A 15,357-nucleotide genomic window follows, 5' to 3' on the forward strand; every position below is an offset into this window, starting at 1 on the left:
GGAGGGTAGTTTAGTAGGGGGTCTCTGAGAGGGATGGAGGGTAGTTTAGTAGGGGGTCTCAGAGGGATGGAGGGTAGTTTAGTAGGGGGTCTCTGAGAGGGATGGAGGGTAGTTTAGTAGGAGGTCTCTGAGAGGGATGGAGGGTAGTTTAGTAGGGGGTCTCTGAGAGGGATGGAGGGTAGTTTAGTAGGAGGTCTCTGAGAGGGATGGAGGGTAGTTTAGTAGGGGGTCTCTGAGAGGGATGGAGGGTAGTTTAGTAGGGGTCTCAGAGGGATGGAGGGTAGTTTAGTAGGGGGTCTCTGAGAGGGATGGAGGGTAGTTTAGTAGGGGTCTCTGAGAGGGATGGAGGGTAGTTTAGTAGGGGGTCTCTGAGAGGGATGGAGGGTAGTTTAGTAGGGGGTCTCTGAGAGGGATGGAGGGTAGTTTAGTAGGGGTCTCTGAGAGGGATGGAGGGTAGTTTAGTAGGGGGGTCTCTGAGAGGGATGGAGGGTAGTTTAGTAGGAGGTCTCTGAGAGGGATGGAGGGTAGTTTAGTAGGGGGTCTCTGAGAAGGATGGAGGGTAGTTTAGTAGGGGTCTCTGAGAGGGATGGAGGGTAGTTTAGTAGGGGTCTCTGAGAGGGATGGAGGGTAGTTTAGTAGGAGGTCTCTGAGAGGGATGGAGGGTAGTTTAGTAGGGGGTCTCTGAGAAGGATGGAGGGTAGTTTAGTAGGGGTCTCTGAGAGGGATGGAGGGTAGTTTAGTAGGAGGTCTCTGAGAGGGATGGAGGGTAGTTTATTAGGAGGTCTCTGAGAGGGATGGAGGGTAGTTTAGTAGGGTAGTTTATATCCTATTGTGCAGTACACTGTGTCTGGTTTGTTGACATTATTCCTAAATTATTTTGCTTTTAGCTATAATTGACTGTCTTACTTCTGTAGTTCTCCATACAACCAGCTGGACGTGACAGAAGATACTGAAATTGAGATTTTTTAATATGCCTTATCTTATTAATATTTAGACATACAGTATATATTAGAAAAAATATGATATACTCAGATAACTGACTGGTTGGTTGGTTGCTGGAATGGTTGATTGATTGGGTCCAATTCAGGAAGTAAACTGAAATTCCAATTCAATCAATGACTTCTCAAGTCAGTTCAATGGAAATGCACCATAGCAGATAATGGCACACATGCATAAATATGGCAGAATTCAGATATGACATCATTGTTTTAGCATTATCCACTGAGTTTTTAAATTACGGCGCATGACATGGTTCAATGAAGCACAATCTACTTTTTGAAATTGCTGGCGTCTTGAAGCTAAAATGTATATTATGTATATTGTGCTAATGAACATACAAATAAATATTAATGGAGAGTAATGTAAAATACGCTGAACTTAGCCAAACAAAGAATGTGTGGTAAGTACATGGAGGCCGCCATCTTTATGGACCTCCTCATCTATTTTCTATGCAAACTTGCTAAATGTTAACAAAAGATCACTGGACAAATTAATGGAAGCCTAGCTATGGAGAGGGATGGAGGGGTAATGTATCTCCAATTGTCCAGTACACTGTCTGGTTTGTTGAAGTTATTCCAGTCTTTGTCCACTCGATGGCGCTGTGCTGAAGCTGGTTTCTGTACGATGCTGTAGAAGACTATAGAAGACTGATGTAGGCTCTGCCTCAGAATGGGTCTGTGGTTCTGTCCTCTCACCTGCTGGAACATTCACTGGGTTGTCAACTTCTGGAACAACAACCTGTTAGGAGATGAGAAATCACAACAGGTAAATTATCACTTTTTTTATCCTGTGAAAACATAGATAAATAATTGTCAGAGAGGGTATCTGCAGTAGCTGTTCTTCTTTAGTGGATGGAGGTGTTTTGGCAGATATGATCCATCCTACAACAACTAACACACCAACGAAGAAGAACACCCCAATAACACTGCCCACAATGGTTCCAACTGGTGATGCTGAAGCTCCCCCCTCCTTCTCACCAATATCTGAGAGGTAACACACACACACAGTCTTGTACAGCTAACCTTGTGGGGACACACAATTCAGTCCCATTCAAAATCCTATTTTCCCTAACCCTACACCTAACCCATACTCTTACGCTAACCTTAACCCAAACCCTAACCTTAACCCAAAAACCTAACCATAACCCTAACCCTAAAACTAACCCTAGCTACTAACCCTAACACTAATTCTAACCATAACCCTAAACCGCCTAGAAATAGCATTTGACCTTGTGGGGACTAACAAAATGTCCCCAGTTGGTCAAATGTTTGTTTGCTTACTATTCTTATGGGGACTTCTGGTCCCCACAAGAGTAGTAAACATGTCCATACACACACACACACACAGCAAAATACTCACCTTGTATTGTTACTTTGTACCTATCAGTTGATACGGTCCATTTTCCAACAAATACTATGCAAGTTCCCCTGTATTTTTCAGTCAGATTTTTTTCACTAATTTTGATCTTTTTTTTCACTAATTGGTCTATTGACCAAGCAGATCACATCTGAAAAGATCTGATCTGAAAAGATCTGATGTGATTGTTCAGAAGACCAATTAGTGGAAAAAAGATCAGAATTGGGCTGCCTGGATAAACACAGCCTTTGTGTAGAGATAGTGGTTCGCTGGGTTATAATCCACGTTCTCCTTGTATTTAGGAGAGATGTCTTTATCATTAACTATTACATCATTTTGGAACATCCATTTAATTTGTTTGAGTTGATCAGGGGGTTCTGCAACAGCCAGACACACCGAACCTCCGTTCAAGCCTTACTGGTCTATTGGAGGGTCTTCAGCCCAGGTCCCTAAAGAGAGAAGTAACAGGTTTACTAGGTGCAAGGTTTGAACCTGTTTTCTCAGCAAGGAATAAAATACCACAAACAAACAAGAAGAAAAAAAAGCAACTGTGTTCATTTACATACATTTAGATTTATGATTCCTTCTCCTAACCGTTATTTTACATTTTTGTTCTGTCAAATCAACTATGTTGAAATGCAAACACCACACTTGTTTACTGTGTAATTCTACAAGTGGATCTTCCAGCAAGACAGTAACCCCAAGCACTAATCAAATTCCACAAAGAAATTGTAAATTGACCACAAAATCAACATTTTGCAATGCCATCTCAGTCTCCGGACTTGAACCCCACTGAAAAACCTGTGGTTTGAGTTGAAGAGGGCAGTCCATAGACACTTGGCACACACTGGTTTTTTTCACGTCATTTGAATGAAATTACATTGAGCAATTAGTATAAAATATACAGTTGAAGTCGGAAGTTTACATACACCTTAGCCAAATATATTTAAACTCAGTTTTTCACAATTCCTGACATTTAATCCTAGTAAAAATTCCCTGTCTTAGGTCAGTTAGGATTTACATTTACATTTACATTTTAGTCATTTAGCAGACGCTCTTATCCAGAGCAACTTACAGTTAGTGAGTGCATACATTATTTTTTGTATTTTTCATACTGGCCCACCGTGGGAATCAAACCCACAACCCTGGCGTTGCAAACTCCATGCTCTACCAACTGAGCTACACTTTATTTTAAGAATGTGAAATGTCAGAATAATAGTAGAAATAATGATTTATTTCAGCTTTTATTTCTTTCATCACATTCCCAGTGGGTCAGAAGTTTACATACACTCAATTTGTATTTGGTAGCATTGCCTTTAAACTGTTTACTTGGGTCAAACATTTCAGGTAGCCTTCCACAAGCTTCCCACAATAAGTTGGGTGAATTTTGGCCCATTCCTCCTGACAGAGCTGGTGTAACTGAGTCAGGTTTGTAGGCAACCTTGCACGCACACGCTTTTTCAGTTCTGCCCACAAATGTTCTATAGGATTGAGGTCAGGGCTTTGTGATGGCCACTCCAATACCTTGACTTTGTTGTCCTTAAGCAATTTTGCCACAACTTTGGAAGTGTGCTTGGGGTCATTGTCCATTTGGAAGACCCATTTGCGACCAAGCTTTAACTTCCTGACTGATGTCTTGAGATGTTGCTTCAATATATCCACATAATTTTCCTTCCTCATGATGCCATCTATTTTGTGAAGTGCACCAGTCCCTCCTGCAGCAAAGCACCCCCACAGCATGATGCTGCCACCCCCGTGCTTCACGGTTGGGATGGTGTTCTTCGGCTTGCAAGCATCCCCCTTTTTCCTCCAAACATTTACATTACATTTACATTTGAGTCATTTAGCAGACGCTCTTATCCAGAGCGACTTACAGGAGCAATTAGGGTTAAGTGCCTTGCTCAAGGGCACATTTACGTCATTTAGCAGACGCTCTTATCCAGAGCGACTCACCAATTGGTGCGTTCACCCTATAGCCAGTGGGATAACCACTTTACAACATAACGATGGTCATTATGGCCAAACAGTTCTATTTTGTTTCATCAGACCAGAGGACATTTCTCCAAAAAGTACGATCTTTGTCCCCATGTGCAGTTGCAAACCGTAGTCTGGCTTTTTTATGGCAGTTTTGGAGCAGTGGCTTCTTCCTTGCTGAGCGGCCTTTCAGGTTATGTCGATATAGGACTCGTTTTACTGTATAGATACTTTTGTACCTGTTTCCTCCAGCATCTTCACAAGGTCCTTTGCTGTTGTTCTGGGATTGATTTGCACTTTTCGCACCAAAGTACGTTCATCTCTAGGAGACAGAACGCGTCTCCTTCCTGAGCGGTATGACGGCTGCGTGGTCCAATGGTGTTTATACTTGTGTACTATTGTTTGTACAGATGAACATGGTACCTTCAGGCATTTGGAAATTGCTCCCAAGGATGAACCAGACTTGTGGAGGTCTACAACGTTTTTTCGGAGGTCTTGGCTGATTGCTTTTGATTTTCCCATGATGTCAAGCAAAGAGGCACGGAGTTTGAAGGTAGGCCTTGAAATACATCCACAGGTACACCTCCAATTGACTCAAATTTTGTCAATTAGCCCTAGCAGAAGCTTCTAAAGCCATGACATCATTTTATGGAATTTTCCAAGCTGTTTAAAGGCACAGTCAACTTAGGTGTATGTAAACTTCTGACCCACTGGAATTGTGATACAGTGAATTATAATTGAAATAATCTGTCTGTAAACAATTGTGGGAAAAATTACTTGTGTCATGCACATAGTAGATGTCCTAACCGACTTGCCAAAACTATAGTTTGTTAACAAGAAATATGTGGAGTGGTTGAAAAACAAGTTTTAATGACTCCAACCTAAGTATATGTAGACTTCCGACTTCAACTGTACTTTTCTAAATGTTTTAAACATACAATATAGCTCAGTATTTATATTATACAATGTTTTTTGCTAATATTTATCAAGGGTGTCAATAATTAAGGACCCCTCTGTATATATACATGATTTGCCTGCTGGGAGCAGTCTACAAACATATAAGTTATTAACCCTTAGAAAAAAATGACTTCTGTCATGAAGTATGAAAAAAATACAGGACATAACTACAATTTAGCATTTACAGGATCTGTAGTTGTCCTTGTCCTGCAGTGTAACTTATTATTTACCAGTATTCTTTTGCTTAAAACTTCCGGAGCATGTCTTTAATTTAAAAGTCACAAAATGGATGTACCAATCACAGATTAACCCTTTAACTCACACATTGAGGAGCCCAATAACTTTATTAGGCTGAAGGGAGGGCTGGCCAAAGCAGGTTGTATGAAAGAGCTGACAATGATGACAACATCCATTTAATGTAAGAAAGCACTCATGCCATCTCGTGGATAAAAAACTAAAGTTTTTAAAAAGCACAATGCAAAGATATTCAAAAAGTACAGTTGAATAGAAGAAAACATGTATAAAACGTATATTCTGTAAAATTCATAAAATATGTTAATCTATCATCTGAATGACAGAAATAATGAATCAAAGATAATACATTTCAGACATTGGAAACATAAACAATAAAGATAGTGCCATGATGGTGCTGCTTTGAAAGCCATGGATGATTGCTCTCAGAATTATTTTGTACATTTAATCATACTTAGTTATATGCAGCCATTTTTTTCTCAATATCAAATCTGGGTAACAATTAAGTATCTTACCGTGATTGTTTTCAATTAAAATGGCCAAAAAGAAACAAAATTAGTTTCTAAGCTAAGAGCAATTTGTCAAGCAAGAATTTTGCAAGGACTCTCCGGGAGGGGTCTGAGTGGAAGGGGAAAACTGAATATTAGATAGATGTTCCTAATGTCTGGTATACTCAGTATATATAAAACACAGAAAAATCATGTTTTTGACTGCACTGGGCCTTTAAGTCTTTTAGTATTGCCATTTTTCTATCAGCTTTTAGTTTTTTGATTGCTAATTCAGAATCCGTAATTAATTGGTCATCCTGAATGAGTTTTAAGTTTGAATTTGCCCGTTTTGGCTCACTTGCTACATACCAAGCTAGCTTGGAGACGGTTTGAATGTGAATGGGTTAGAATGCCACAACACCGGCTTGGAGAGAAGCAGAAGAAGTGAGAGGACTGCATGAGGAGATGGCTGGGACTAGTGGATAAGATACTCTGACTGCTAATGTTATGCTTCTAGTGCCTTTGAGGCAGCATAATAGCATCACCCAAGTGGTGCTACATGGAGTTAGTGGAGAGGAGTGGCTAGCCAGCTAAGCTAACTATCACCAACCCAGAGCACGGAGGACATGGGGGGGCAGCTGCTGACTGTCTCTCTACTCTGACCGGCTCCCTCCTCCACTCATAGGATCATCAGACCATCAATGCTTCCTCAGTTCTCAATGCCATCAGATCTGCTTCCCTGATCATCCGTCATCTTGTCCAGTTCCTTTACTCTCACAATTTATACATTTGATTATGTTTTTTGTTTGTTCTTCTATAAGCAACTCAGCTTTTAACTGCCATTTATGCAACATAAGTCTACTGAACTAGGGCAACAGGTAGCCTAGTAGTTAGGAGCAAGCAAAAGGTTGCTGGTTCAAATCCCTGAACCTATAAATTGAAAAATCGGCCTGTGCCATGGAGCTAGGCACTTAACCCTAATTGCTCCTATAAATCACTCTGGATTAGAGCGTCTGCTAAATGACTAAAATGTCAAAACGAAAAAACAATACAAGTCAATACACAATACAAAGCAGATACAATTGCTGCAGATAAGATCCATCATCATTACAACATATCATTGTTTAAAAAGCTGTTACAGTAATACAATAAACCATAATGTGTTTTTATAAAAAATGATAAAAATCCTTCATGTACAATGTGTTATTGTGTGTGTGTTATTGTGTGTGTGTTTTTGTGTGTTTGTGTGTGCTTTCCTGCATATGTGTGTGTGTTTATGTGTGTGTGTGTGTGTGTGTTTGTGTGTTTGTGTGTACATGCCTGCATATGTGTGTGTTTGTGTGTATGTATGTTTGTGTATATGTTTGTGCATGTCTGTGTGTGTGTGTGTGTGTGTGTGTGTGTGTGCATAATCCATGTTCAGAGTTTCTCCTGCTCCTTCTCTGATGGTGTGTCCCTCCATCTCCCTCAAGGATCGGAAACAGATAACGAAACAAAGTTAGTTATCCCTCCATCTCCCTCAATGACCTGCAACCACACAGCGTTTCTTAGAGGTATACTTTAAACAGGTACAGTATACTTTGATAACAGAGCATTAGCTCTATAAGTATAATAGACCCCCTCCCGAGTGGCACAGTGGTCTAAGGCACTGCATCGCAGTGCTAGCTGTGCCACTAGAGATCCTGGTTCGAATCCAGGCTCTGTCGTAGCAGGCCGCGACCGGGAGACCCATGGGGCGGCGCACAATTGGCCCAGCGTCGTCCAGGGTAGGGGAGGGAATGGACGGCAGGGATGTAGCTCAGTTGGTAAAGCATGGCGTTTGCAACGCCAGGGTTGTGGGTTCAATTCCCATGGGGGGCCAGTATGAAAAAATAAATAATGTATGCACTCACTAACTGTATGTCACTCTGGATAAGAGCGTCTGCTAAATGACTAAAATGTAAAATAAGATAGGTGTAGCATCCTAATTTGATGACCCTGTTGTTGCAGGATATTTCCTGCCTAGTCTTACCTCTCTTCTTCTTGGCTTTGACCTTCTTTTGGAGGTCAATCTCAGCATAGGTCACATCAGCAGGACCAGCTGCTGCTGACAATGGACATTTCCAGTCAACAAATGAAGGATTTAGCTTAATACATATTCTACCTCTTAGTCCCAAAATCAGAAATTACGAAATAGGTTTTAATGACTGCCAACCTGTAGAATGGTTCTTACCTGGTGCTTTCCCTGTCTTCACCTCAGAGTAGACAGGATTTTCTAAGTGACCCCAAACTTTTGAACGGTAGTGTATATATATGTACACATTGTAACTCATCTTAGATACATTGCTACAATTTTTTTCTCAATATATGTCACAGTTGAGAGTCACCTTTCTTGTCCAACTTGTTCAGTTGAATCTGGGCGTAAGTCACATGACTTGGTCCAGCAGCAGAAGCACCAGCAGCATCTGAGACATAATACCAAACTCCTCCACTTAGTCAAACTCTACATGTCATATTAAATGAAGAGAAGCAGGCTACTACACATTCATACTGAAAACATTACATTACACTACCATTACCATTGTTGTCTGAGGGATTGATCGTATCGTAGATGTTAGTGCCACCAGTTGGTCATAGAAGAGAGAGGCAGGTTAGTTAGGTTGATTATCCCTTAACTTGACTAGGGACACATTGTACGGTAGCCTGATGTTATACAAAGTGGATGTTGATGAGCCAGTGTATGAGGTTACAGAGACAGGAGAGTGGTAGAGGTCTGGGCTAAAAGACTGACCATGCTGCTGATGTGTATACCCAGTATCAGGAGCCTGGCCCTGGGTAGATCCTTGGTCCTGTTGGGGGTCCTGGTTGGTGCTCTGGGGCTGAGGGGGCCTACAGGGAGAGAGATACTCAGCATAGGAAGCACAGAGAAGATGTTATACTGTACATATCAATATAGTCGAGAGACAGGTGTACTCACCAGAATATTCTGTTGAAACAGGAACCTGTAATGACAAACACAATGTGTTATGTACTGAACATTCGTCACCTATTTCGGAATAATACATGATACGTAATAATACATTTTCCATTAAATGAGAAATAATAAAAGTATCACCTTTGCTGTTTTGATATCTCCACAGCAGGACCAGGAGAATGACCAGTAGAACACCAGCAACAACCAGACCCACAACCACTCCTACTAGGACTGATGTAGAGGATCCAGGAGCTACGACTGGAGAGACTGGAGAGAGAACAGCACAGACTCTGATAGAGGTTATATAGGTTTAGAGTATAGAGCATGAAAAGAAAGTATGCTGGCCCATCTTTTGACAATTTATTTGAGAGATCATATTTTCTAGGGGAGTGCAAATCTAAAACTATATTAACATCAACACTTAAATCACATGTGTTTCACACAGATAATAAAACGGTAACTAACTTGTGATCATAAATGGTTTCTCACCTCTCACTGTCACCCAGCTCTCTGGTGATTCCTCCTTGACCTGATTTACACTTATAGAATCCTTCATCTGACTTGGATACTGTACGGATGGTCATCTCTCCTGTGGTCTCATTCTTGATGAGTACTCCATTTTTGTAGAAATCTGATTTGAAGTTTGAGCTGATTGTCCGGTATTTACAGCTCAGAGTCAGAGAGTCTCCTTCAGTCACGGGATGAGCAGGGCTCTCCAGGATCACATCACCATCTGTGTAACATAATATAGAAATAATACTGTAAATCTGGAGTCATCCCTTACAATACATCAACATAAATGAGCTTGTATTTATGAGATGCAATCATTCAGTTAGAGAATTGAACATCCTATCATATATATGTAGAAATGTTAGTGAGGGTTGTACAATAGATGTACCATTTACTGTGATGTTGACAGCATTACTGTACTCTCCTGATCCAGACTCACACCAGAACACTCCACTGTACCATGTTTTCAATGATGTGATGGTGCAGGTGGATTCTGTTACTGATCCCCAGTTAGAGACACACCCTGACTTCACTCCACTCTCTCTGTAGCTCATCAGTCTCCATCCAGTACAGTTCCCCTTCTCCTCACAGCTCAGTGAGAGAGACTTTGATGTAAAGTGTTGAGTTGCGTTGGGACTTATTCTGAGAGACACTGAAGGCTGCAGATCTGAAACAAAGAGAGACAGAGTCAAACCTATAGTTATATACACACATGAGGGTAACTTAAATATGATTCTATACAGTTTCAATGCAGTTAGTTACCTCCTGACCAGAGAAACTGAGGTTCACTGTAGAGTGTGTCATAGACTGGGTCTCCTCTCCCAGCTCTACACACATATCCTCCTGTGGGAGTAGGACCAGCAGGGATCAGAGTGTAGGAGTCTTCAGTAGTCCCATTGTCAGATAGGGGCTGTAGAGAATAAGATTGGTCTGATAGGGAGGGTAACCCAGCTCTGTAGGGAACAGTCCTGTACCAGGAGAACCTCCAGCCTGTAGACTCTTTCACCCCACAGCTCAGAATCACTGAGTCTCCAGGGTTCAGCCACTGAGAAGAGATACTCAGAGCAGCTTGGGGGTTTATCTGCTGTTAGAAAGAGGACAGGTTTCAAACTTTAAATCTTAGAAAGTATTCTAGTTAACCATAGAGATGTTTACATGATTAGTTAGACTTACCAGACACAGTCAGTTGTACAGCATCACTGGTCTTGGAGAACGTCCTTCCCTTTACACCCTTACAGGTATATGAACCACTGATAGACATGTAGACAGGACTGATTCTGTACTCAGACTTTGTAATAGAGTAGACTGAATAACCATTCGTATACCACTCATACTGCCATTCAGTGTCTCCTCCTCCCTGTATGTCACATCTCATAATGACAGTCTCTCTAATGAATATCTGGGTCCAGTTGGTTTGGAGGGTCAGAACAGCAATAGGTCTCTCTGCACAGACACAACACAGACAACTAACTGAATAAACAGTTATGAATGTATTTATTTATTTTCTACTCATGACTATAACTTCAAGTTAGCTACAAGTGTTATGATACAGTAAGCAGACAAAATATTTTACCCTAGATTACTTTATGTCCATATAAAATAGCAGCCATTTATCATAAAACTGTTTTAGACTCACCAGTAATGTTTATCTGGACTGGGTCACTGTACAGGGTGTAGTAGACTGGGTCTCCTCTCCCAGCTCTGCACCAGTACTGTCCTCCATCAGAGACACTGACCCTGCTGAGTGGGTAGGAGTATCCAGAGGTTGAGGTTACTGGTGTAGAGTCTGGTCTGTGTCTGTACCAGTAAAACTCCCATGCATAAGACTCTACTGTACAGGTCAGTGTCACTCTGTCTCCTGTGAATACGTTCACTTGGTCTAAACTCAGTGTAGCCGTCGGCTGATAATCAGTTGGTATTTCAATAGGTTTGAGTGGTAAGACAACAACAACAACAACAACAACTTGACTCAACTACAACAGTGTCTATCTATCTGTATGACAAGAGAGAGAACAGAACAAAGTAATGTACCTTTAACAGTGAGAGTGACAGGATCACTTGGTAGTGAAGATGTGGGTCTAGACACTGTGTTACCTTCACACCAGTACTGACCCTGGTCAGACACACCAGCTCTACTGATGGTGTGAGAGACTCCAATGTTACTGTAACCAGACTGGGATACTACATTATCATTCCTGTCTTTGTACCACTGATAGCTCCATCTACTGTCAGACCCTACTGAACACGTCAGAGTAACTGTCTCTCCATGGTATGCAGGGTTTGGCTTTACAGTCAGTGTAGCTTTGGGCAGAGCTGTGAAAACATATCACAGATTAGACATATTACCTAAACTGGATACATGAGTAGCTACTGTAACTGGGAGCTGTTGGGGTGTATGGTCAGAACAGCCTTTGCCACTCCTGCTCAAAATCAAACCAGAATGAAACAATTGCCTTACACATGTTATTTTTTTACACAAAAAACACAAAATATGTCCAGCCAAAAGCAGCATTAAAAATCACAAATAAAGAAATAGAATGAAGCATTAAGAGATGGAGGCTTGATGAAGTGAACAAATATCTACCATCATCATCTTCAGTGTCCAGAGTTGCTGAGTGTATTCAACACTACAACAAAGAAAGTCACATTGCACCAATATTAAATAACAACATGCCATATTCATGTTACTGATTACCACATCTGTCCAGCACTTTTTTTAAAGGTTCAATCTGTGATTTCGACATCGATTTTTGCACTTTTAAATGAATAATAGCCATTCATTCTTGAACAGTACAACTTTTAATTGCCTCAGCTTATCATTATGGAAAAAAACATAATTTCACATGTGGGAAATCACATGATTTCATATGTGAAATGTCCACTTGTTTTGCACATGTAAAATATAATTTCACATGTGAAACCATGTGGTTTTTGAACACTTCACATGTAATTACATTTCATATGAAGTTTCACATGTGGATGCTTTTTACATTACATTTCACAGGCGATGCCCTGCGAACAAAAATGAGTCACACAGTCGCAATGTTTTGAACTTTCATTTTTGACACACTTTGACATACATTATTATACATTATACATTACATTATTACATTGTGTTCGTTTATTTATACTGTCATTATTATTCATGATGTCCACTATCATCCCCTTGACCAAGAAAGGGAAAGTAACTGAACTGAATGACTACCAACCCGTAGCACTCACTTCCGTCATTATGAAGTGATTCGAGAGGCTAGTCAAAGACTGCATCACCTCCTCCCTTCCCAACACACTCGACCCTCTCCAATTCGCCTACCGCCCGACAGATCCACGGACGACGCAATCGCCTACCGACATGGAAGTAGTAGGATTGATTACCCACAACGATGAGATGGCCTACATGGAGCACTCTGACGGTGTGGTGCAAGGTGAACAACCTCTCCCTCAACGTCAGCAAAACAAAGGAGCTGATTGTGGACTTCAGGAGGAACCAGGCTGGGCACGACCCCATCCACATCAACGTGGCCGTCGTGGAAATGGCAAAAAACGTCAATTTCTTTGGCGTACATGTCTCAGAGGAGCTGAAATGGTCAAACCTCACGGACACCGTGGTGAAGAAGGCACGACAGCGACTCTTTAACCTCAGCAGGCTGAAGAAATGTGGCCTGTCCCCAAGGGCCCTCACAGTATTCTACAGGAGCACCATCGAGAGCATACTGTCGAGCTGCATCACAGTCTTGTACAGCAACTTGGACATTTTACGGGACATTACATTTTTCTCCCCCCCGTCAATGTACAGTTACCCTGCCCACAATCTAATTAACATTTAAATGTATAATTGTCACAGTTGTAAATATGAAAATATAATATTTTTTGTTTTATTATTTCTTCAGTCACACCTGCACTGCTGGTGCTCGGAACTTAAGTATTTCACTCTAGAATGCAATTATATCTGTGTAACGAATGTCAGTGTAATGGGGTGGATCGAAGTCAGGCGCAGGACACAGCACTCGAAGAAACGTACTTTACTGAAAATGAGTAAAGAAAACAACACAGAAATACCTCCACACAGGAAGGAACTAACCCGCTCACCAACGACACACGAAATGAAAAACAACCACGCACAAAACACATTGTGAGCCACTGGGTTAAATAGGGAAGGCATGATACAATAATGGGCAACAGGTGTGTGACAATCAGACAACAGGTGCAACATAGAAACATAGAACATAGATCGGCAGCAGTTAGTATTCCGGTGACGACGAACGCCGAAGCCTGCCCGAGCAAGGAGGAGGGGCAGCCTCGGCAGAATCCGTGACAATCTGTGACCCTGTGCATATGAATAAATAAAAATTCAACATGTCCTCACCTGGGATTTTGAACCAACCTCTTGGTTCACAGCATTCTGATTTTCCTGCTACTCCACCATGTCTGTGTCAATAACTGATTACACCTGTATTCCCACACTTTGGACTTCAATGTAAATCTCAGATTTGTTTAAAATACACTCAATAAAACCTATTATATTTATCATAGTTATTCAGGAGTAACATTAAAACATGCCTCACCAACATCAGACAATTATACAAAAAAACCTCAAATTGCTGAATCCAGTCAATTTAATAAATAATGAGAGAATAGTCTGATTAACTGATAACTAAAATTCAAGTGCAGATGGCATTATGTTGCTAAATGCAGAGATGGTAATCTGATCGTGCTTCGTCGGGTGAGGTTGTGTCTCTCTCAGGCGGGAGGTAAGTTTGGCTTATATACATATGTTTGGGCTTTGTCGAGTAAAGCTTAAACTATGTATTTAGATTGTAGTTAGGTATTGTAGGTAGTTATCGTGGGTTGTTGTATGTAATTATTGTAGGTTAGTATTGTATTCGACTGAGCCCGGTGAAGCACAAAGCTAGCTAGCTAGCTAACCCACTACCTGGACTGGCTAGCGGGTAGCTACTGGTAACTATTAGCAACTGTGGATAGCTGTTTCACGCCTGAGAGTGCCTGTAATTACGCCAGCTAGCTGCCTACAATAATTACATACAATAATGCCTACCATTCAGCTGTTTTTCTAACCTCATTGTCTGAAGCATTAACGTTAGGTAGTAAGTGGCTACTGTGCTTGAAATTTAGCTAGCTTGTTGCTACCTGGATACCTACTAGTAAACAATAGCTGGAACGACCTAGAGAACAGACGCGAACTGGCTGAGTCAATTCAGTGGCTATTTTTGCACTTGGCTAGCTAACAGTATCTGCTAGGGGTAAGTTATAACCTACATTTGTGTTTTGTTTTTACATACTGGTAGCTAGAGTCGTTCAAGGGAATTCGGGACATGGGTGACTAGTTAACGTTAGCTTGGCTCTCTCTGTGTGTTCGTGCCATGGGAGGAGGGGTCTCTTCTTTGTCTGAAAGCAATGGCTTGTCACGATCGTCAGGAACAGAGGAGGACCAAGGCGCAGCATTGAAGACGAACATACTCTTTATTTAGTGATACACGACCAAAACAACAAAACGATAACGTGACAGTTCACGGTCTAACACAAAAAAACTAGAACACGGAACAAGATCCCACAACACCTGTGGGAACACAGCCTGTCTAAATATGGCTCCCAATCAGAGACAACCAGCAACACCTGACACTCGTTGCCTCTGATTAGGAACCATTCTGGGCAACATAGAAACACAATACTAGATAGAATCTACACACTCTGGCTCAACATAACAGTGTCCCCAGAGCCAGGGCGTGACATGGATAGCTAGTATGCTAACTATTCTAGCTAACTAACTGGCTGAATAAGTTGACGACGGACTCGCTCAAGCTGTCGGGACTAACCCACAACGTTAGACACGGACACGAACGATCTGCT

At 41.4% G+C, this 15,357-nt stretch overlaps 1 protein-coding gene across 1 annotated transcript; it reads right to left on the reverse strand.

Moving 5' to 3' along the window:
- Positions 1 to 7,545: 7,545 nt before the first annotated feature.
- Positions 7,546 to 13,243, reverse strand: LOC123485039 (Fc receptor-like protein 5). The gene is given in 13 exon segments (XM_045215892.1): positions 7,546 to 7,553; positions 8,038 to 8,112; positions 8,393 to 8,470; positions 8,797 to 8,894; positions 8,983 to 9,007; positions 9,121 to 9,246; positions 9,469 to 9,497; positions 9,499 to 9,712; positions 9,878 to 10,156; positions 10,252 to 10,557; positions 10,663 to 10,932; positions 11,126 to 11,347; positions 13,204 to 13,243. Coding segments are annotated over 13 exon segments (1,770 nt in total).
- Positions 13,244 to 15,357: the final 2,114 nt, after the last annotated feature.

The sequence above is a fragment of the Coregonus clupeaformis genome, unplaced genomic scaffold (assembly GCF_020615455.1).
Source record: "Coregonus clupeaformis isolate EN_2021a unplaced genomic scaffold, ASM2061545v1 scaf0545, whole genome shotgun sequence".
Classification (NCBI taxonomy): Eukaryota; Metazoa; Chordata; class Actinopteri; order Salmoniformes; family Salmonidae; genus Coregonus; species Coregonus clupeaformis.